Source organism: Triticum urartu, chromosome 2A (assembly GCF_056163025.1).
Source record: "Triticum urartu cultivar PI428250 chromosome 2A, HENAU_Tu73, whole genome shotgun sequence".
Lineage (NCBI taxonomy): Eukaryota > Viridiplantae > Streptophyta > Magnoliopsida > Poales > Poaceae > Triticum > Triticum urartu.
The window spans coordinates 266,425,366-266,450,049 of NC_141874.1; the positions used below are offsets into that span (position 1 = coordinate 266,425,366).

General features: G+C 48.7%; 1 protein-coding gene across 1 annotated transcript; it reads right to left on the bottom strand.

Annotated features, from left to right (window-relative positions):
• Positions 1-2,565: 2,565 nt before the first annotated feature.
• Positions 2,566-11,506, bottom strand: LOC125537324 (vacuolar protein sorting-associated protein 32 homolog 1-like). The gene is made up of 3 exons (XM_048700622.2): positions 11,333-11,506; positions 9,870-10,096; positions 2,566-3,058 (listed from the first exon to the last, which is right to left on the bottom strand). The coding sequence occupies exons 1-2, from the start codon at positions 11,393-11,395 to the stop codon at positions 9,875-9,877; spliced, it is 285 nt and encodes a 94-aa protein (XP_048556579.1). The 5' UTR covers positions 11,396-11,506; the 3' UTR covers positions 2,566-3,058; positions 9,870-9,874.
• Positions 11,507-24,684: the final 13,178 nt, after the last annotated feature.

Consider the following 24,684-nt stretch of genomic DNA (forward strand, 5'->3'; position numbering starts at 1 on the left):
TGTTGCGCTCTCTGACCCGAAGGCCTTTGAAACTGATAGCCAATAGTACAAATCAAACTGACGCAACTACAACCTAGCCAAAGCTAATTTCTGTAATTTTGAACGTTAAGCGAAAGTTTGACAACGCCACTATAGCCTAGCTAAAGCTAATTTCTCTAATTTTGAATATGACATCGTGTTGCCTTTTGTCTCTGCGTTTCAGCTAGTCTCGGCTATAGCCTGTGCGACGTCTTATCTTCCGTCTATCACATGCTAGCTGATAGTGGCCTAACCTGCACCTCAAGTTTCTCATTTTCTGACGGGTTGACCCTGATCTGATAAGTTAATGACATTGATAAGTCCTGAACCGCTTGGGATTTGACCAATGTTTTTTGTGGCAATTATTTGTTAACCATGACAAGTTTAGTCGGTAAGCATGACAAATCCACCCTCAATTTGGCTTTTGCCACGAAATTGCTGTGCTTGCCAACTAAACTTGTCAACCCTTGTGTCAACTAAAATTGCCATAAAAAAACGTTCAGATTTTACCTTTTCCAAAGCTTAAATATGTAGAAAATGAGGCTGGAAAATTGAAGGAACTAGGTGAAACCCCATGTGTTCTGCAGAAATTGGCTGCCATATATCTTCATTGATATTTGATTGTATGAAGATGAATATTTGAATTAGTAATATATTGCATAGCTTTGAAAACATCATATGTACACCCAATTATCGTTAGGGGGTTTATTAAAAAAAAACCCGGCAAAAGTGTGGAAGAAGAAAATTGGGTATGAAGGACACACACATGTTTGCAATTGGGATGATGGTAGCTAGCTGTATGTGCTTTAAAATTATTAGTGGGACTAGCTATTTAGATATAGAAGATTGCAGGGTTGTGGTGGGCAGCACAAAAACACTCAAACGGATGCCGAAACAATCCACAAAAGGTAATTCACACAAAATCAGAGACTGGGAGGTTAGAGCAACTCCAATGGGGCGACCCATTTCGTCCGCCCGCGTCTGTTTGGATTGGCGCGGACAAAAGTAGCGGCCCAACGCGCCGATCCAAACTCAAATCGTGTATGCCTGTCGTTCGCGCCGACTCATTTCCGGCCCAAAATTGCGCCTGGTCCGCCGCGTCCCCACCTGGCGGCCACCCAACCGCCACCGGTCATCTTATTTATGACGACCACCGACAGCGGGCCCACGCGTCAGCCAGTGGAAGCATCTTTTTTTAACCACGCGTGCGGCGGGGTCGACCTCATCCACTTCTCCCGTCCACATCTGCCTCCCCCCACCACTCCCTTTGCTTCCTTGCCGGCGACCGCAAACCCTAGCCATGGGCCTCTTCGGCAGCAGCAATGGCAAGGGCAAGGGCAAGGGCATCCCCGGTGCCTCGTCCTCCCGTGCTCCCCTTCCCCCTTCCTCCTCCTCCGGCGGCGACGCGTTTCCGCCCTGGTCGCCGGCGCCTGCACATCCCGGTGCACCAAGCGCGGTGGCGCTGGGAGTACATGCAGCCATTGTCATACCCCGATGTCACGCTGCCGCACCGTTGGCATCTGGATCCGCAGCGGATCCCGGTGCCGGCGGTTCCTCGTACCCAACGTGCGCACGACGACGAGGTGCGCAGGCGCCGCGCGCAGCTCACGCCGGAGCGGCGTCGGCTGCCAGAGTACGCCGTCGACTCCCCCAACTGGGAGGCGTGGTTCGCCCTCGAACACGAGGAGCAACGACGCTCGGGTGTCGACGCCGTCCCGCCGCCGTTCCCACCGCCGCCTTCGCGGCTGCCAGAGTACGCCGTCGACTCCCCCAACTGGGAGGCGTGGTTCGCCCTCGAACACGAGGAGCAACGACGCTCGGGTGTCGACGCCGTCCCGCCGCCGTTCCCACCGCCGCCCCCGCAGGTAAAGCCGGAGGACATGGAGGCGGAGGCGGAGTACCAAGCCGCCCTCGAGGAGGCCCTGCAGCACGCGCTGAAGGCTAGCCGACTCGAGGAGGACGCGCACTGGGATGGGCTGGAGCAAGCCCTTGCCCTGTCGGCAGCGGGGGACTCTGTCCACACCCCGCTCTTCGTGCCGCCACCGTCGCCGCCCGTCCAGCCCAAGCCGGAGCCGGAGCCGGAGCCGACGCATAAGCGCTCCCCACCTCCACCCACTTGGCCGGAGGAGGCCTACTCGTGGACGGGTTAGTACCGCGAGTGGGTGAGCGCGCCTCCCGTCCACTTCGCCGCGACGCCGGAGGAGGAGGCGGCCCACCTCGAGCGATGGAAGGAGCACTGGCTTTGCCAGGAGTAGGCCGACGGCGAGGAGCAGATGCGCTACAACGTCATGCTCCAACGCGACGCATTATGTTTAATTATGTTTATTTATATTTATTTCATGTAACTAATTATTATTTTTCCACGACAGCACATTTGGGTCGGCCTCCCCGTTGGGCGGTCAAACCGACCTATTTTAAAATGCGGACGCGCACGTCCGCCTGGCCGACCCAAATAGACAAAAAGCGGACAAAACACACGTCCGTTTGGGTCGCCCCGTTAGTGTTGCTCTTACACCACGTGACACATGTGATAAACAATCCAGAGTATGCAAAAAGAGACTGGGAAGTTACTATGATCACTGCAGAGTGTTCACCAACGATGACAAAAGAAAACAAACAAGGCTATCACTATTATATACAAATGGCAGATATCTTAAAAAGTCGCCACCATTCCTTCCTTGCTGTTACAGATGTTAAGGCCTCTTTTGGTTCATAGGATAGAATTATTATAGGAATAGGAATCTTATAGAAAATGAGATGACATGTATCTCAAATTCTATGAGTAGGAATAGGGAACAAGATGTCATTTGGTTGACATCAAAGGAATTTTTTCATTAAGTCTAGCCTTATTTTTATTTCCTATGAAAGGTGGAGGATAGGAACCAATCCTATGTAGGAATAGGAATCCATTCCTATGAACCAAAGGCTCTAAAGGAAAAAATCCTATAAGAATTCTATCCTCTAGAATTCCTATAAAATTCGTCCAAACCAAAGGAGGCCTAAGGTGGCTGCTCAGATTGAAAATAGCTTGTCTTCCACTCTGCAGATAAAATAAAAATCGGACATGTCATCGCTCTAGAAAAGAGAGTAGAACAACAAAAGTTTAAAAAGCACATGCAAATTGGGAATCAAACAAATAACAAAAAATGCAGGGTGCAGCACATACTATTTTTTACGCGCAATCAATATCAAAACAGAAAACGGTGTTGCACATTTCTTACTATTTAACTTCGTACATTTTTATTCGCCAAAAAAGAACTAGATTTTGAGCCATTAAGACATTATCAACATGTGAAGCAGAAATCAAGGCCACATTGCCACAAGTTATAAACAGTTAAGTTATATGCTTAAGAAACAGCAATAACATAATTACAGAGAAAGAAAGGAACGAAAAAGGAAGACAGTAACTGATCCATTCAGATGCGCATTGACATGCTCCATATCTATCCAAAGGCTGTCATCAGTTCGGTTATGAGAAGAATCACCTCACTCTAGTGATATACACAGATTTTCATGCTGCCGAAAGATAGATCACACAGAAGATAGATGCTCTTTATCCGAATTCAAGTTTTTTTTTACAACTCGAGAGTCATGCAACATCAAGTGCACAAAGCTATAATGTCAAATGAATTTTCTACCAGTTGAGTTACAGTAAGAGCAGTGACAGAGGTTGAAGGAAAATGTTGAGGGGGCCAAACTGATAAGGTATGCTTAAAATTTGAGAAATCTAAGCATATTTCTAGATTAGGATGGCCCGTTGGTCATAGGGAAGCTCCACCACTGTGAGTAAGAGTACAAGAGGGGGGGGGGGGGGGGGGGGGCGTAATTTAATGATAATGGATCACATCATACACACTGCCAATGACTAGCCTATTTTGAAAAAGACTAATACCTATTTCTACAGAAAAGACGCCTAATAAGCGTCTACCCTGTACAAATAAGCATCGGTGCTTAAAGAAAGACTAGTTTATTTCTCTAAGCACCTCCCCTAAACGTCTTGCATTGTACAAGGCCTCAAATAGCTGAAACTAACAAGTATAAGTATTGACAATGGCTGTTCGAGAGAAAAAAAAAGGTATCGATGTTATGACCGGCTTGGTCTATACTAGGAAGAGGCCCACCGAGCATTAGTATTAGGGGCTTGGCTCACAAGTTATCTTAGGCTAAAATTATAAATACTAGTTGTAAGACACCGTTGAGATCAAGCAATAAAGATATTATAATCTTCTGTTGCCCGACTCCCTGAGGAGCCGGAACCCTAGCCGCTGCCGCCTCTAACCCTAGCCGCGACGGCGCCTGTCCGCCGGCGCGCCCGCTCCAGCCCTCGTCCCCTTCCTCCTTGCCCGTACAACCTGCGCTGGAGGCCTGGTAGGAACCCTAGTCCTATCAATTTGGTATTCAGAGACACCAACTCGATCATGTCGCTTCCTCCATCACCGCCGCTGCTGCCAAACACCAACGCCTCACCTACGCTGCCGCCAGCCCCGTCCGCGTCCATGCCGGCGCTCACATCCGGGACGGCCACCCCGACAGCGCCGATCGCCACCGCGGCAGAGCCACCCCCCATCCTCTCGCTCGAGGAGGTCTCGGGCACCCTTCGGAAGCTCGTCCAGGCGGTCAAAGGCATCAGCCTCTACCTCGCCGGGAACCAGCCCCCGCCGCCGAGCGCCACCACCACCGCCTACGGGCCGCCGCCTCTTCCATGGGCCGCCCCGACCTTCCAGTCGCCCTACGGAGGGCTGCCCCCGCCGCCGCTGCTGCTGCAGCACTACCCAACCAAGGGGAACCCTTGGCCCGCGTGGCCGGCCGCCACCGCACCGCTGGGGGACCCTCCCAGCAGCTTCTTCAGGCGCCCCCGCCGGCTACTTCGACGCTGGCTGCGGCGCCGCAGCTCCTCCAGGCGCCGCCATCGTCGACTACATCACCACCCGCGCCCAGGCCCACGGGTCGGCCCCTGCACCAGGTGCAGTTTCCTCCATCGCCATCGCCAATTCCCGCGTGGGCGGCCGGCTCGTCGCCGGCCCGGGTGTATACCACGCCGGAGCACCCGACGCCCTCCCTCCGGTTTGACCGTCCCTCCGGCTCGGCGACCTATGCCCCGGAGATCCCCGACCCGGCACACTCGCTGCCGCCGACTGCAGCCACCCCGGGCACGATGGTCCGACACCCCCTCGCTTCGCCAAACTGGACTTCGCCACCTACGAGGGCACGGAGGACCCTCTCAACTGGCTCAACCAGTGCGAGCAGTTCTTTCGCGGGCAGCGGACGCTCGCTTCAGATCGTACCTGGCTCGCGTCCTATCATCTCCGCGGCGCGGCGCAGACCTGGTACTACGCCCTCGAGCAGGACGAGGGCGGCATGCCACCATGGGAGCGCTTCCGGGAGCTCTGTCTTCTCCGGTTCGGGCCTCCTATCCGCGGGAGCCGCCTGGCGGCCCTCGGCCGCTTACAGTTCACCTCCACGGTTCAGGACTACGCCGACCGCTTCCAGGCCCTGGCATGCCACGCGCCGAGCGTCTCCGGGATTCAGCGTGCCGAGTTATTTGTGGGCGGTCTGCCGGACCATATTCGCGCGGACGTCGAGCTCCGGGATCCCCCCGCCTCCAGACGGCCATGTACTACGCCCTAGCTTTCGAGCAGCGGGCCCAGGCACTGCAGCAACAGCCCGGACGGGGCGGCCGCCAGCCCAGTCGACCAGCGCCGACTCCTCCAGCACCGGGCCGGCCTCCTCCAGCCGTGACGACCACGCCCCCGGCCACCACACGGACTTTCCGCCGGTTGTCACCGGCCGAGCAGCAGGAGCGTCGCCGTCAGGGACTCTGCTTCAACTGCGATGAGCCCTACACGCCGACCCATGTCTGCCCCCGCCTCTTTTACTTGGAGACAGTCGACTACACCGATGCGACACCACCACCCGAGGCGACTGCGGACACGCCCGCGGATCCCACGGCGACGGCGTGCGTCGTCTCCCTCCACGCCCTCGCCGGCATCCGTGGCGAGCGGACCATGCTGCTGCCGGTGACGATCCATGGCGAGTGACTGGTGGCCCTGCTGGATACTGGCTCCACCCATAACTTCTTGCCCGAGGCGACCATGCGTCGGCTAGCCCTTCCGACGACGGGCGGGGAGCGCCTGCGGATCACGGTGGCGAACGGCGATCGCCTCCGGTGTCATGGGCTCGCCCGTGACGTTCCCATCTCCATTGGTGGCGAACACTTCTCCATTACATGTGTAGGGATCGACCTCGGCTGCTTCGACCTCATCCTCGGGGTGGATTTTCTACGGACCCTCGGTCCCATCCTATGAGACTTCGACGCGCTCACGATGACGTTATGGCGGCTGGGCCTCCGCGTCCGGTGGGACGGCCTTGGGGGCGCTGCGCCGGCCGTGCCCCATCTCCAGCTGGTCGCCGCGTCCTCGGAGGCCGAGCAACCCCTGCTGGATTCCCTTCTGCAGCAGCACAGCGACCTCTTCGACGAGCCATGGGGTCTTCCGCCCGCCCGGGTGTACGACCATCATATCCACCTCATGCCGGGTACCCCTCCTGTGGCGGTTCGGCCCTACCGCTACCCTCAGCTGCAGAAGGATGAGTTGGAGCGCCAGTGTGCCCTGATGCTCGCCGCGGGCATCATCCGGATCTCCACGTCACCCTTCACCGCCCCGGTGCTGCTCGTCCGCAAGTCGGACGACACTTGGCGTTTCTGCATCGACTACCGCGCCCTGAACGCGCTCACGCTCAAGGACAAGTTCCCTATACCGGTGGTCGACGAGCTCTTGGATGAGCTCCATGGGGCGCGCTTCTTCACCAAGCTCGATCTCCGGTCAGGCTATCATCAGGTGCGTATGCATCCAGACGACATCACCAAGAAGGCGTTTCGCACCCACCATGGCCATTTCGAGTTCTTGGTGATGCCCTTCGGCCTCGCCAACGCCCCAGCGACTTTCCAGGCCCTGATGAACGACGTCCTCCGGCCCTACTTACGGCGATTTGTGCTTGTTTTCTTTGATGACATTCTTATCTACAGCGTCACCTGGGCTGAGCACCTCCAGCACGTCGCCATCGTCTTCAACGAGCTTCGGGCGCACCACCTCCACCTTAAGCGCTCGAAGTGCTCGTTCGGGACACCTACCGTCGCCTACCTCGGCCATGTCATCTCTGCCGACGGGGTGGCTATGGACGCCGACAAGGTGGCGGCCGTCTCCGCATGGCCGACACCTCGCTCGCCGCGGGCTCTCCGCGGGTTCCTCGGCCTCGCCGGCTACTACCGGAAATTTATCCGGGAGTTCGGGCTCATCGCGACGCCCCTCACGCGGTTGCTTCGCCGCGACGCTTTCGCTTGGGACGACGACGGCGTTCGAGGCCCTCAAGGGGGCCCTCACGACGGGCCCCGTCCTCCAGATGCCCGACTTCGACCGCCCGTTCGTGGTGGACTGTGACGCCTCGGGCGCTGGTTTCGGCGCCGTGCTTCATCAGGGCGATGGACCCCTCGCCTTCTTCAGCCGGCCTTTCGCTCCTCACCATCTCAAGTTGGCGGCATACGAGCGGGAGCTCATTGGCCTTGTGCAGGCCGTTCGTCATTGGCGGCCGTACTTGTGGGGACGGTCCTTCCACATTCGCACAAACCACTACAGCCTGAAGTTCTTGCTGCACCAACGGCTGTCGACCGTGCCACAACACCAGTGGATCAACAAGCTCTTCGGCTTCGACTTCTCCGTCGAGTATCGGCCGGGCCGCCTTAACACCGTGGCCGACGCGCTGTCCCGTCGCGACTCCGACATCGCCTCCGTCGACGAGTCCGCCGGGGCGGTCCTGTGCATCCGCTCCGGGCCGACGTTCGGTCTCTTCGCCGACATCCGCCGCGCAACTGCGACGGCCGACGACGCCGTCCTTCTTCGGCAGCAGCTCATGGCCGGCGACCTGGAGGAGCCGTGGCGCTTCTCTGACGGACTGCTTCTCCATGGGCGCCGGATCTTTGTTCCGGCGCATGATGATCTCCGTCACCAGGTGTTACAGCTCGCCCACTCGGCAGGTCATGAGGGTGTGCAGAAAACCCTCCATCGTCTTCGCGTCGACTTCTACATCCCTGGCGATCGCGCCCTGGTCCGCGACTGGGTTCGGTCTTGTCAGACATGCCAGCGCAACAAGACGGAGACCCTACGGCCGGCTGGGTTACTTCAGCCCTTGGAGGTGCCGTCTCAGGTCTGGGCGGATATCTCCATGGACTTCATCGAGGGCCTCCCCAAGGTGGGCGGCAAGTCGGTCATCCTCACGATGGTCGACCGCTTCTCCAAGTACGCCCACTTCATCGCGCTCGGCCATCCGTACACGGCGGCGTCCGTGGCCCGGGCCTTCTTCGACGACATTGTCCGTCTACACGGGTTCCTTGCTTCGATCGTCAGTGATCGGGACCCAGCCATGTCTGGCGCGACCTCTTCAGGATGGCGTGTGTCCAGCTCCGCCTGAGTACGGCGTTCCATCCTCAGACAGACGGTCAGTCCGAGGTGGTTAACAAGGTCATTGCCATGTATTTGCGTTGTGTGACAGGTGATCGGCCTCGCGCTTGGGTGGACTGGCTCTCTTGGGCGGAGTACTGCTACAACACCTCCTATCACTTCGCCCTGCGCGCTACGCCGTTTGAGGTGGTCTATGGTCGACCACCCCCGCCTATACTACCGGTGGACCCGGAGACGGCTCGGACAGCGGTTGCAGGTGACCTTATCCGCACCCGCGACGAGATGCTTGCTGAGGTCCGTCAGCGTCTCCTTCAGGCCCAGCAGCTGGCCAAGCATTACTACGACGATCATCACCGCGAGGCGGAATTCGCGGTGGGTGACTGGGTGTGGCTGCGTCTTCTCCACCGCTCTACGTAGTCGCTTGACCCGCACGCCAAGCGCAAGCTCGGGCCTCGCTACGCCGGGCCCTTCCCTATCTTGGAGCGCATTGGGAAGGTGGCCTATCGTCTTCAGCTTCCAGCCCGCGCTCGCATCCACGACGTCTTCCATGTGGGGCTGCTCAAGCCTTTTCGTGGCGAGCCACCGGCGGCTCCTCCGGCGCTTCCGCCAACCGCCGATGGTCGCATTCTTCCAGAGCCAACAAAGGTGTTGCAGGCACAACTCCGTCGTGGCGTCTGGTTCGTCCTCGTTCAGTGGGCAGGCCTTCCGGAGGAGGAGGCTACTTGGGAGCAGCGTGAGGATTTTCGCCAACACTATCCAGACTTTCAGCTCCAGGACGAGCTGTTTGCGCAGGCGGGGAGAGATGTTATGACCGGCTTGGTCTGTACTAGGAAGAGGCCCACCGGGCATTAGTATTAGGGGCTTGGCCCACAAATTATCTTAGGCAAGTTATCTTAGGCTAAAGTTATAAATACTAGTTGTAAGACACCGTTGAGATCAAGCAATAAAGATATTATAATCTTTTGTTGCCCGGCTCCCTGAGGAGCCGGAACCCTAGCCGCCGCCTCTAACCCTAGCTGCGACGGCGCCTGTCCGCCGGCGCGCCCGCTCCAGCCCTCGTCCCCCTCCTCCTTGCCCATACAACCTGCGCCGGAGGCCTGGTAGGAACCCTAGTCCTACCAATCGATGACGGCAAGTTTGCGTAGGAAATAAATATGTCATGTCCAAATATAGTAAAAAGACAACGCAGGTCTTATCTAATTTGTGACATTACGCACTCTTCAAGATCTAATTCAATAATCTCTTACACTAAGAAATGGCCCGTTAGTGTTATGTACATTATAGAGAATCATAATGTTACTCTGATGACAACAACAATGCTCTTTTCACAAGATTACGTATCTGAGCAAGGCAAAAATATTTTATGGAAAGAGATATAGTGCAGAGCTATGGTCTCACTTGTCTTATTTGTTCACCATGTTATCAGCGATCATCTTTTCCTTGGTATCAATGCGTAACCGGACACTTCCAACCTGGTTCATTTGGCTCTCGTAGTACCTTTTCCTCTTCAAGCACTGCATTGCTGCTTGCTTGTTTCCTGATTTTGTGAACAACTTGGCACGTTCCATCTCTTGTGATATCTTCTTTTGCAAGACTGCCTCTTTTGCCACAAAGACATCACGAGCCTAGAGTATAGTGTAGGTAATCAAGTCAGTAGGTAAGAAACATGATATGCTAATCGAGTTAGCAACAACAGTCCTGCATATCATACAACCTTTAAACTCAGTTAAATACTGTCGAATTCGTGATTAGGCCAAGAGGACAAAAAATGAGAAGGAAAATAGCTGCCAGGGAAACTCCAAATTGTTGCGTTCTAAATAAGTAACCACAAGTGCAGAAGTTTGCTCTAACTAAGTTCCCTATTTCTAGAGACTGAAAGAGAAAAGGAAAACAACTTATTTATGTAACTCAAAAAGGGAGGAGAAAATAATTTGGAAGAAGCCTTGTCCCAACCATGGGAAACCCTACAACTGTATTGAGGTGCCTGCATGGTATGCATTGTTTATACTGCAGAATAACCCTGTGTTCCTTTTCTTAATGTTTTTACTTGAACATGCAACTATGCAAGATTTTTTTACTTGAATAACCCTACAGCTTTAGTTTCTTCACATCTGCCCTGTGATTTCCCATCACCGCAGAAGCACTCCAAAGTTTCCTTTTTTAGGTTCCAAAGTCAATTAGAAATAAGATCACGATGACGTGCCAATTCCCCAAGTCGGTATCAGGATATGCAATGACGGCGATGCCTCACTGGTTTTGCACTAGGTTAGCAATGTAGCCAATCTTCATCCCTTCCAAACAGGGTGCTGGATCAAACATGACAAGTCTTCTTCGCTTAAATAGTCAAACAGAACAGGAGGAAAGCACCCACATTTGATCAACAAAAAGAAGAAAATGACAAACAAAACAACAACGTTCACACACGCTGCGTCCTCCCCACCTACTGACCACTGTACTTCCACGCCATGTCAACAGAGAGGCCTCGAGATGGACTAGATTCACACCCAGAGAAAATGCACATCATCTGAGACATTGTTGAGTCCTCTAAGTTAGCAAATCTAGACCTTCCACAGCTTGATATGCCTCGATCCCGCAACAAGTCTAAGATGAGAACCAAAACAAAGCCAATCCGCTGCCAGTTTACATGGGTTGCTCCACATTCAAAACCAAAAAAGAGCAGGAAATCAGAAAAGAAAAATTCTGTGCCCCATCAATCTATGGGGAAATACGCACAACCAGCGAACTCTTCCGCACAGGAGAAAAATAATCACAGATTGATGCGTTTTCGCTAACAGGCATGATACAGTCCACCTGCCAATTTCGAATTGTTGGGAATAAGGAGAGGGATTCGGTGGTCAGACCTGCTTGAGCTGGTCAGTGGCGGAGCACTCGTCGCGGCAGCCACGGAGGATCCACGACAACATCGCGGATGCGGTGGTTCTACCCTGTCAGCGGCGGCGGCAGCGGCTACTCGGAGGAAAGGTAAAAACGCCTTCCGAAAATGAAAATGAAAATGATAAAGCGGCAGTTTTTTTGACGGAGTATTATTTTATTAGGTATAAAAAAAGCGGCGGTGGCAACGGCGACGGGGTATTATTTTTGGATATGGACTCAACGGGCCACTTTGTATGGGCCTTCGAACCTTGGCGCCTTCCCCAAAAAAGCTTGTATTTTTATTTTTTACAAAAAAGATATCCGAAAGCATCTTAAAATCTCTATCTCTATTTTCTTCTTCTTACACTTAGATTGCAAAAAGAATAGTGTTGGAAATATGAGCAATTTATCAAATGATTTTATTAGCAGAAATATTAGATAAAACATGACTAATATAACAGTGACAAAACAAGCCATGCGATTTGATAAAGAGAAGGTAAACAACATCTTCATATATGAACTGTAACTGAACATATATAGAGCAGCCAGTATAGCAAGTTGCATATATGAAATAGAGTCTAACATATGTAGGGCAAATACTAGAACAAGGAACTGCAGCAGGACCTCTAACAGAAAGGAGAAGAACACGTACGGGACAGCAGCAGCAGAAGCGCTGGACTTGGCGTCGGTGTCCTCGCCTGTCATGTCGTCGAGGAGGTCGTGGACGTCGGGGAAGAAGTCGTCGCCGGGAAAGTAGCCGTCGAAGTCCGTGATGAAGAAGCTAGTAGTCGCGCGGAGCGCTCCCAAAAAACCTTATCACCCTTCTCCCGCACAGGACTCAAAAGGTGCGGTTCCGGAGGCCTACTGTCCCGACCTGCGGTGCACGCCGCAAGACAGGATGGGGAAGAATGTAGCAGCAGCGCAGTGGGCGGAACTTTGTGGCGAGAGGAAGAGGAGCTTCTGTTGTGTCTCTCTGGAGAGGAGCGACCTCTCTTATATAGGCACATGAGAAGGACGCGAAGAGGCTGCGGCGGGAGGTGAAGCAACGAAGGGAGACGAAGCGAACAGGTAGCGGCCGAAGAGGCGCGCCGTCCGAATTCAGTGTCCACTATAGAAAACGTTTCAACTCCCACGTGACCTTTCGTATACCCGTCGTGCGTGCAAAAATTTAGACATCGGCTCGGCTCATTCCCGCAACCCGCGGCGCGTCGTGACGAGGCGTGGCGTGGCGAGGCGGGCGGCGGCGGAGGAGCGCGCGTGGATGTCCCTCTTATTCTCATGCTCATACATGTGGGGAAAGAACATCCCTTATAAAAAGGTCCAACTCCCTCTAAACTAGCAATGTGGGACTAAATTTTTGTTCCACCTCTTGCCTTGCACGAATGGGCTGCGTGGGCCTCTAGGATTTATTAGAAATTTCTGAAACTGCTATTGGGCTAGGCCCAAAATAGACAAAATTCCAGCAATCCCCCACCAGATCCCAGAGGCACACAAAATTTGCATTTGGTTCCAAAACACTGTTTTATATACCGGTACTGCAGTGGAGACTGTTAAGTTGAACTTCCACCTAGAACTCTATGCTACACTAGTAAGCAAGTTGAACAGTGGACTGGGCCTTGAACTGCAAGTTTTCTGCGAATCTAGCTTCACATAAAGCCTTGACCGATACGTGGCTACCGTGGGTCTTCCCCGCGGGTGGAGCTTATGCGTCATACTCCGTGACCTTTCATGAATTTACTAGAGAGAACCCTACTCTCATAGATTGCGACGTTTGACAATCAGACTCATATAGGTGTGTTCTTCAAAAGATGTTCTGCAGGATAACATCTCTGCTTAAATAAGCCACTTAGAACACATTAAGATATACATCAACCTGCCATGCAGATTAGGAGAGTATTGCATCTTCATGGAGTGGTATTGTGAATAGTAAGGATACTCTCCTCTCAGTTGACCAACAACTTGTCTTCCACATCTAATTCACGGGATCTCCGATCACAAAGAATAGGTTACCACTGTGAACAACTCATATTGTGGGTCTCATACCCATCTCTCTCGATGCATTATCTATCACATTACGTGATAGATCCTTAGTAAAAGGATCTTCCAGATTCTTAGACGTTTGGATATAATCCAATGTAATAACTCCGGAGTTTCTCATTTTCCTGACAGACTTTAACCTTCTCTGAACATGTCTTGATGACTTCATGTTGTCCTTTGAGCTGCTCACTTTCGTGATCACAGTTTGATTGTCGTAGTTCATAAGGACACCCGGTATAGGTTTCTCAACAACCGGCAAGTCATTCAAGAGCCGACGAAGCCCATCTGCTTCGACCGTAGCTGTATCTAGTGCTGTGAGTTCTGCTTCCATTGTTGGCCTTGTTAAGATGGTCTGCTTGCAAGACTTCCAAGAAACAGCGCCACCTCCATGAGTGAATACATAACCGCTCGTGGCCTTTATCTCATCAGCATCTGAGATCCAGTTTGAGTCACTATACCCTTCAAGCACCTTTGGATGCCCGGTGTAGTGAATTTCATAATTTGCAGTGCCTTTCAAGTAATGCAAAACTCTCTCTAGAGCTTTCCAATGCACATCTCCTGGTTTTGAGACAAACCGACTCAGTTTGCTAACATCAGAAGAGATGTCAGGTCTTGTAGCACTTGCTAAGTACATAAGCGAGCCAATAATATGAGAATATTTCAATTGATCTCTAGCAATTCTTCGTTTCTTTCGAAGTAACACACTCGCATCATATGGTGTTGGAGAGGGCTTGCAGTCACTATAGCCAAAGCGACTCAAGATCTTTTCCACATAGTGAGATTGAAGCAATGTAATCCCACCATCATCGTCTCTCAACAACTTGTTGTTCAGAATGACATCAGCCACTCCTAAATCCTTCATCTCAAAACAATGAGATAGGAAATCCTTGACCTCCTTAATAAAATTCAGATTTGTTCCAAAAATCAGTATGTCATCAACATACAAGCACAGAATAACTCCCTCGCCCCCACCATGGTGATAGTACACACATTTGTCAGCTTCGTTCACAACAAAGCCTGCAGCTGTTAAAGTTCTTTCAAACTTCTCATGCCACTGTTTGGGTGCTTGCTTAAGTCCGTACAAAGACTTCAGCAACTTGCACACTTTCCCTTCCTGACCATCTAGTACAAACCCATCTGTTTGTTCCATATAAATTTCCTCGTCCAACTCTCCATTTAGGAAAGCAGTCTTAACATCCATTTGATGAACAAGAAGACCATGCGAGGCAGCTAGTGGAAGTAGAACTCGAATAGGGGTCAGTCGAGCCACAGGTGAGTAAGTATCAAAGAAGTCTTTGAAGGAAATATGCCCTAGAGGCAATAATAAAGTTATTATTTATTTCCTTATACCATGATAAATGTTTATTATTCATGCTAGAATTGTATTAACCGGAAACATAATACATGTGTGAATACATAGACAAACAGAGTGTCACTAGTATGCCTCTACTTGACTAGCTCGTTAATCAAAGATGGTTATGTTTCCTAATCATGGACAAAGAGTTGTTATTTTATTAACGGGATCACATCATTAGGTGAATGATCTGATTAACATGACCCATTCCATTAGCTTAGCACCCGATCGTTTAGTATGTTGCTATTGCTTTCTTCATGACTTATACATGTTCCTATGACTATGAGATTATGCAACTCCCGTTTGCCGGAGGAACACTTTGTGTGCTACCAAACATCACAACGTAACTGGGTGATTATAAAGGAGCTCTACAGGTGTCTCCAAAGGTACATGTTGGGTTGGCGTATTTCGAGATTAGGATTTGTCACTCCGATTGTCGGAGAGGTATCTCTGGGCCCTCTCGATAATGCACATCACATAAGCCTTGCAAGAATTGCAACTAATGAGTTAGTTGTGAGATGATGTATTACGGAACGAGTAAAGAGACTTGCCGGTAACGAGATTGAACTAGGTATTGGATACCGACGATCGAATCTCGGGCAAGTAACATACCGATGACAAAGGGAACAACGTATGTTGTTATGCGGTCTGACCGATAAAGATCTTCATAGAATATGTAGGAGCCAATATGAGCATCCAGGTTCCGCTATTGGTTATTGACCGGAGACATGTCTCGGTCATGTCTACATTGTTCTCGAACCGTAGGGTTCGCACGCTTAAGGTTTCGATGACAGTTATATTATGAGTTTATGAGTTTTGATGTACCGAAGGAGTTCGGAGTCCCGGATGAGATCGGGGACGTGACGAGGAGTCTCGAAATGGTCGAGACATAAAGATCGATATATTGGACAACTATATTCGGACATCGGAAAGGTTCCGAGTGATTCGGGTATTTTTCGGAGTACCGGGTAGTTACGGGAGAAGCAATGGGCCTTGATGGGCTTTAGTGGGAAGAGGAGAAAGGGCCAAGGGGCTGCTGCGCCCCCCTCCCCTCTGGTCCGAATTGGACTAGGGAAAAGGGGCCGGCCACCTTTCCTTCTCCTCCACTTCCTTCTCCCTTCCTCCCCTCTTGGTGGACTCCTACTAGGACTTGGAGTCCTAGTAGGACTCCACATCCTGGCCGCATCAATTGCCTTGGCTGGCCTCCTCCTCCTCCATCCTTTATATACTGAGGCAAGGGGCACCCCATGAACACAAGTTGATCTTCGTGATCGTTCCTTAGCCGTGTGCGGTGCCCCCCTCCACCATATTCCACCTCGGTCATATTGTAGCAGTGCTTAGGCGAAGCCCTGCGACGGTAGAACATCAAGATCGTCACCACGCCGTTGTGCTGACGGAACTCCTCCCCGACGCTTTGCTGGATCGGAGCCCGGGGATCGTCATCGAGCTGAACGTGTGCCAAGAACTCGGAGGTGCCGGAGTAACGGTGCTTGGATCGGTCGGATCGTGAAGACGTACGACTACATCAACCGCGTTGTCACAACGCTTCCGCTATCGGTCTACAAGGGTACGTAGATCACACTCTCCCCTCTCGTTGCTATGCATCACCATGATCTTGCATGTGCGTAGGATTTTTTTTGAAATTACTACGTTTCCCAACAGTGGCATCCGAGCCTAGGTTTTATGTGTTGATGTTATATGCACGAGTAGAACACAAGTGAGTTGTGGGCGATATAAGTCATACTGCTTACCAGCATGTCATACTTTGGTTTGGCGGTATTGTTGGACGAAGCGGCCCGGACCGACATTACGCGTATGCTTACGCGAGACCGGTTCTCCCGACGTGCTTTGCACAAAGGTGGCTAGCGGGTGACAGTTTCTCCAACTTTAGTTGAACCGAGTGTGGCTATGCCTGGTCCTTGCGAAGGTTAAAACAGCACCAACTTGACAAACTATCATTGTGGTTTTGATGCATAGGTAAGATTGGTTCTTGCTTAAGCCCGTAGCAGCCACGTAAAACTTGCAACAACAAAGTAGAGGACGTCTAACTTGTTTTTGTAGGGCATGTTGTGATGTGATATGGTCAAGACATGATGCTAAATTTTATTGTATGAGATGATCATATCTTGTAACCGAGTTATCGGCAACTGGCAGGAGCCATATGGTTGTCGCTTTATTGTATGCAATGCAATCGCGCTGTAATGCTTTACTTTATCACTAAGCAGTAGCGATAGTCGTGGAAGCATAAGATTGGCGAGACGACAACGATGCTACGATGGAGATCAAGGTGTCGCACCGGTGACGATGGTGATCATGACGGTGCTTCGAAGATGGAGATCATAAGCACAAGATGATGGTGGCCATATCATATCACTTATATTGATTGCATGTGATGTTTATCTTTTATGCATCTTATCTTGCTTTGATTGACGGTAGCATTATAAGATGATCTCTCACTAATTATCAAGAAGTGTTCTCCCTGAGTATGCACCGTTGCGAAAGTTCTTCGTGCTGAGACACCACGTGATGATCGGGTGTGATAGGCTCTACGTTCAAATACAACGGGTGCAAAACAGTTGCACACGCAGAATACTCAGGTTATACTTGACGAGCCAAGCATATACAGATATGGCCTCGGAACACGGAGACCGAAAGGTCAAGCGTGAATCATATAGCAGATATGATCAACATAGCGATGTTCGCCAATGAAACTACTCCATCTCACGTGATGATCGGACATGGTTTAGTTGATTTGGATCACATAATCACTTAGAGGATTAGAGGGATGTCTATCTAAGTGGGAGTTCTTAAGTAATATGATTAATTGAACTTAAATTTATCATGAACTTAGTCCTGGTAGTATTTTGCAAATTATGTTGTAGATCAATAGCTCGCGTTGTTGCTTCCCTGTGTTTATTTTGATATGTTCCTAGAGAAAATTGTGTTGAAAGATGTTAGTAGCAATGATGCGGATTGGATCCGTGATCTGAGGTTTATCCTCATTGCTGCACAGAAGAATTATGTCCTTGATGCACCGCTAGGTGACGGACCTATTGCAGGAGCAGATGCAGACGTTATGAATGTTTGGCTAGCTCAATATGATGACTACTTGATAGTTTAGTGCACCATGCTTAATGGCTTAGAATCGGGACTTCAAAGACGTTTTGAACGTCATGGAGCATATGAGATGTTCCAGGAGTTGAAGTTAATATTTCAAGCAAATACCCGAGTTGAGAGATATGAAGTCTCCAACAAGTCCTATAGCTAAAAGATGGAGAGGAGAATCGCTCAACTAGTGAGCATGTGCTCAGATTGTCTGGGTACTACAATCGATTGAATCAAGTGGGAGTTAATCTTCCAGATAAGATAGTGATTGACAGAATTCTCTAGTCACCATCACCAAGTTAGTAGAACTTCGTGATGAACTATGATATGCAAGGGATAACGAAAACGATTCCCAAGCTCTTCGTAATGCGGAAATTGACGAAGGTAGAAATCGAGAAAAACATCAAGTGTTGATGGTAGACAAGACCACTAGTTTCAAGAAAAGGGCAGAGGGAAGAAGGGGAACTTCAAGAAGAACAGCAAGCAAGTTGCTGCTCAAGTGAAGAAGCCCAAGTCTGGTCCTAAGCCTGAGACTAAGTGTTTCTACTGCAAAGGGATTGGTCACTGGAAGCGGAACTACCCCAAGTGATTGGCAGATAAGAAGGATGGCAAAGTGAACATAAGTATATTTGATATACATGTTATTGATGTGTACTTTACTAGTGTTTATAGCAACCCCTCAGTATTTGATACTAGTTCAGTTCCTAAGATTAGTAACTCGAAATGGGAGTTGCAGAATAAACAAAGACTAGTTAAGGGTGAAGTGACGATGTGTGTTGGAAGTGGTTCCAAGATTGATATGATCATCATCGCACACTCCCTATACTTTCGGGATTAGTGTTGAACCTGAATAAGTGTTATTTGGTGTTTGCGTTGAGCATGAATATGATTAGATCATGTTTATTGTAATACGGTTATTCATTTAAGCAAGAGAATAAATTGTTGTTCTGTTTACATGAATAAAATCTTATATGGTTACACACCCAATGAAAATAGTTCGTTGGATCTCGATCGTAGTGATACACATAACCATAATATTGAAACCAAAAGATGCAAAGTTAATAATGATAGTGCAACTTATTTGTAGCACTGCCGTTTAGGTCATATTGGTGTAAAGCGCATGAAGAAACTCCATGCTGATGGGCTTTTGGAATCACTTGATTATGAATCAGTTGATGCTTGCGAACCATGCCTCATGGGCAAGATGACTAAGACTCTGTTCTTCGGAACTATGGAGCGAGCAACTGACTTATTGGAAATAAATACATACTGATGTATGCGATCCGATGAGTGTTAAGGCTCGCGGAGGGTATCATTATTTTCTGACCTTCACAGATGATTTGAGCAGATATGGGTATATCTACTTGATGAAACATAAGTCTGAAACATTTGAAAAGTTCAAAGAATTTCAGAGTGAAGTGGAAAATCATCGTGACAAGAAAATAAGGTTTCTACGATCTGATCGCAGAGACAAATATTTGAGTTACGAGTTTGGTCTTCAATTAAACAATGTGGAATAGTTTCACAAATTCATGCCACCTGGAACACCACAGCATAATGGTGTGTCCGAACGTCATAAACGTACTTTATTGGATATAGTACAATCTATGATGCTTCTTAGCGATTTACCACTATCGTTTTGGGGTTATGCATTAGAGACAGCTGCATTCACGTTAAATAGGGCACCATCTAAATCCGTTGAGACGACACTATATGAACTGTGGTTTGGCAAGAAACCAAAGTTGTCGTTTCTTAAAGTTTGGGGTTGCAATGCTTATGTGAAAAAGTTTCATCCTGATATGCTCAAACCCAAATCAGAAAAGTGTGTCTTCATAGGATACCCAAAAAGTTACTGTTGGGTACACCTTCTATCACAGATCCGAAGGCAAGACATTCGTTGCTAAGAATGGATGCTTTCTAGAGAAGGAGGTTCTCTCGAAAGAAGTGAGTGGGAGGAAAGTAGAACTTGATAAGGTAATTGTACCTTCTCCCTTATTGGAAAGTAGTTCATCACAAAAATCTGTTCCTGTGACTACTACACCAATTAGTGAGGAAGCTAATGATGATGATCATGTAACTTCAGATCAAGTTACTACCGAATCTCGTAGGTAAACCAGAGTGAGATCCGCACCAGAGTGGTACGGTAATCCTGTTCTGGAGGTCATGCTACTTGACCATGACGAACCTACGAACTATGAAGAAGCGATGGTGAGCCCAGATTCTGCAAAATGGCTTGAAGCCATGAAATCTGAGATGGGATCCATGTATGAGAACAAAGTATGGACTTTGGTTGACTTGCCCACTGATCGGCAAGCAATTGAGAATAAATGGATCTTCAAGAGGAAGACGGACGCTGATAGTAGTGTTACTATCTACAAAGCTAGAATTGTCGCAAAAGGTTTTCGACAAGTTCAAGGGGTTGACTACGATGAGACCTTCTCACCCGTAGCGATGCTTAAGTCTGTTCGAATCATGTTAGCAATTGCCGCATTTTATGATTATGAAATTTGGCAAATGGATGTCAAAACTGCATTCCTGAATGGATTTCTGGAAGAAGAGTTGTATATGATGCAGCCGGAAGGTTTTGTCGATCCAAAAGGAGCTAACAAAGTGTGCAAGCTCCAGCGATCCATTTATGGACTAGTGCAAGCCTCTCGGAGTTGGAATAAACTCTTTGATAGTATGATCAAAGCATATAGTTTTATACAGACTTGCGGTGAAGCCTGTATTTACAAGAAAGTGAGTGGGAGCACTACATCATTTCTGATAAGTATATGTGAATGACATATTGTTGATCGGAAATAATGTAGAATTATTCTGCAAAGCATAAAGGAGTGTTTGAAAGGAGTTTTTTCAAAGAAAGACCTCGGTGAAGCTACTTACATATTGAGCATCAAGATATATAGAGATAGATCAAGACGCTTGATAAGTTTTTTCAATGAGTACATACCTCGACAAGATTTTGAAGTAGTTCAAAATGGAACAGTCAAAGAAAGAGTTCTTGCCTGTGTTACAAGGTGTGAAATTGAGTAAGACTCAAAGCCCGACCACGGCAGAAGATAGAAAGAGAATGAAAGTCATTCCCTATGCCTCAGCCATAGGTTCTATAAAGTATGCCATGCTGTGTACCAGATCTATTGTATACCCTACACTGTATTTAGCAAGGGAGTACAATAGTGATCTAGGAGTAGATCACTGGACAGCGGTCAAAATTATCCTTAGTGGAATAAGGATATGTTTCTCGATTATGGAGGTGACAAAAAGGTTTGTCGTAAAGAGTTACGTCGATGCAAGTTTTGACACTAATCCAGATGACTCTAAGTCTCAATCTGGATACATATTGAAAGTGGGAGCAATTAGCTAGAGTAGCTCTGTGCAGAGCATTGTTGACATAGAAATTTGCAAAATACATACGGATCTGAATGTGGCAGACCCATTGACTAAACTTCTCTCACAAGCAAAACATGATCACATCTTAGTACCATTTGGGTGTTAATCACATAGAGATGTGAACTAGATTATTGACTCTAGTAAACCCTTTGAGTGTTGGTCACATGATGATGTGAACTATGGGTGTTAATCACATGATGATGTGAACTATTGATGTTAAATCACATGGCGATGTGATCTAGATTATTGACTCTAGTGCAAGTGGGATACTGAAGGAAATATGCCCTAGAGGCAATAATAAAGTTATTATTTATTTCCTTATACCATGATAAATGTTTATTATTCATGCTAGAATTGTATTAATCGGAAACATAATACATGTGTGAATACATAGACAAACAGAGTGTCACTAGTATGGCTCTACTTGACTAGCTCGTTAATCAAAGATGGTTATGTTTCCTAACCATGGACAAAGAGTTGTTATTTGATTAACGGGATCACATCATTAGGTGAATGATCTGATTGACATGACCCATTCCATTAGCTTAGCACCCGATCGTTTAGTATGTTGCTATTGCTTTCTTCATGACTTATACATGTTCCTATGACTATGAGATTATGCAACTCCCGTTTGCCGGAGGAACACTTTGTGTGCTACCAAACGTCACAACGTAACTGGGTGATTATAAAGGAGCTCTACAGGTGTCTCCAAAGGTACATGTTGGGTTGGCATATTTCGAGATTAGGATTTGTCACTCCGCTTGTCGGAGAGGTATCTCTGGGCCCTCTCGGTAATGCACATCACATAAGCCTTGCAAGCATTGCAACTAATGAGTTAGTTGTGAGATGATGTATTACGGAACGAGTAAAGAGACTTGCCGGTAACGAGATTGAACTAGGTATTGGATACCGACGATCGAATCTCGGGCAAGTAACATACCGATGACAAAGGGAACAACGTATGTTGTTATGCGGTCTGACCGATAAAGATCTTCATAGAATATGTAGGAGCCAATATGAGCATCCAGGTTCTGCTATTGGTTATTGACCGGAGACATGTCTCGGTCATGTCTACATTGTTCTCGAACCATAGGGTCCGCACGCTTAAGGTTTCGATGACAGTTATATTATGAGTTTATGAGTTTTGATGTACCAAAGGATTTCGGAGTCCCGGATGAGATCGGGGACATGACGAGAAGTCTCGAAATGGTCGAGACGTAAAGATCGATATATTGGACAACTATATTCGGACATCGGAAAGGTTCCGAGTGATTCGGGTATTTTTCGGAGTACCGGGTAGTTACGGGAGAAGCAATGGGCCTTGATGGGCTTTAGTGGGAAGAGGAGAAAGGGCCAAGGGGCTGCTGCGCCCCCTCCCCTCTGGTCCGAATTGTACTAGGGAAAAGGGGCCGGCCACCTTTCCTTCTCCTCCACTTCCTTCTCCCTTCCTCCCCTCTTGGTGGACTCCTACTAGGACTTGGAGTCCTAGTAGGACTCCACATCCTGGCCGCACCAATTGCCTTGGCCGGCCTCCTCCTCCTCCATCCTTTATATACTGAGGCAAGGGGCACCCCATGAACACAAGTTGATCTTCGTGATCGTTCCTTAGCCGTGTGCGGTGCCCCCCTCCACCATATTCCACCTCGATCATATTGTAGCGGTGCTTAGGCAAAGCCCTGCGACGGTAGAACATCAAGATCGTCACCACGCAGTCGTGCTGATGGAACTCCTTCCCGACGCTTTGCTGGATCAGAGCCCGGGGATCATCATCGAGCTGAACATGTGCCAAGAACTCGGAGGTGCCGGAGTAACGGTGCTTGGATCGGTCGGATCGTGAAGACGTACGACTACATCAACCGCGTTGTCACAACGCTTCCGCTGTCGGTCTACAAGGGTACGTAGATCACGCTCTCCCCTCTTGTTGCTATGCATCACCATGATATTGCATGTGCGTAGGATTTTTTTTGAAATTACTATGTTTCCCAACATTCTTCACCTTCCTTTTGGGTATAACCCTTAGCCACGAGCCGAGCCTTGTACTTTCCAATAGTACCATCAGGCCTAAGCTTCTTCTTGAATACCCATTTGCATCCTATAGGTTTGCACCCATAAGGACGATCAGTTAGCTCCCAAGTTTCATTCGCTAAGATAGAATCCATCTCGCTACGAACCGCTTCCTTCTAGTAGTCAGCATCTTCAGATGCATAAACCTCTGAAATAGAACTGGGAGTGTCATCTATGAGATACACAAGAAAATCATCACCAAAGGACTTTGCAGTCCTCTGTCTCTTGCTCCTAGTAGGAGCTTCATTGTTTTCCTCCACAAGACTTTCAAAGTGTTCTATCGAAATGGCAGGTTTGGTAATTGTAACTGGTTCCTGATTCGATGAACTAGGCATCTCCTGATTAGATGAGGTAGCCATATCCTTCATGGGAAAGATATCTTCAAAGAAAGTTGCATCATTCGACTCCATGATCGTACTGACATGCATGTCAAGTACCTCAGATTTTACAACAAAGAATCTATATCCAATGCTATGAAAAGCATATCCCAGGAAAACACAATCCACAGTCTTTGGTCCAAGCTTTTGCTTCTTTGGAATTGGAACATTGACTTTCGCCAAACAACCCCATGTTCGTAGATAAGAGAGTTTTAACCTTTTCTTCTCCCATTCCTCGAATGCAGTTATCTCTTTGTTCTTTGTGGGAACTCGGTTTAGGACATGACATGCCGTCAATATCGCCTCCCCCCACCATGCCTTGGAGAGACCCGAAGTGTCTAACATGGCGTTAACCAAATCTGTTAGAGTACGATTCTTTCTTTCGGCCACCCCGTTTGGCTGAGGTGAATAGGGAGGCGTCCTCTCATGGATTATACCATGTTCCGCACAAAAAGCATCAAATTCATTGGAAAAATACTCTCCACCACGGTCGGACCTAAGCCTCTTGATTTTTCGATCAAGTTGGTTTTCCACTTCAGCTTTATAGATCTTGAAAAAGTTCAAAGCCTCATCCTTAGATTTCAAAAGATACACGCGGCAGTATCTAGTGGAGTCATCAATTAACGCCATGAAATATTTCTTTCCACCTTTTTTCAACACACCATTCATTTCACATAGATCTGAATGTATGAGCTCTAGTGGTGCAAGATTTCTTATTTCCACAGTCGTGTGAGACTTACGAGGTTGCTTAGCTTGCACACACACTTGACACTTAGATCCCTTGACGGTGGTGAAACTAGGGATTAAGTTCAACTTCGCTAGTCGCGACATGCAACCAAAGTTAACATGACAAAGACGTGAATGCCACACATTGGATTCACTATGGTTGCAAATATGATTAACAACTTTATTGCAAACGTCTGATAAGGATAAACGAAACAAGCCTCCTGACTCATAGCCTTTACCAACAAAGGTTCCATACTTGGATATTACAAATTTATTCGACTCAAAG

What these genes read in the sequence shown, in the direction of transcription:
- LOC125537324 (XM_048700622.2), bottom strand. Translation starts at nt 11,395, where the DNA reads ATGTTGTCGTGGATCCTCCGTGGCTGCCGCGACGAGTGCTCCGCCACT. An exon ending in CCACTGACCAGCTCAAGCAG is followed by an intron (nt 10,097 to 11,332) that starts GTCTGACCACCG and finishes ACTATACTCTAG; the next exon opens with GCTCGTGATGTCTTTGTGGC.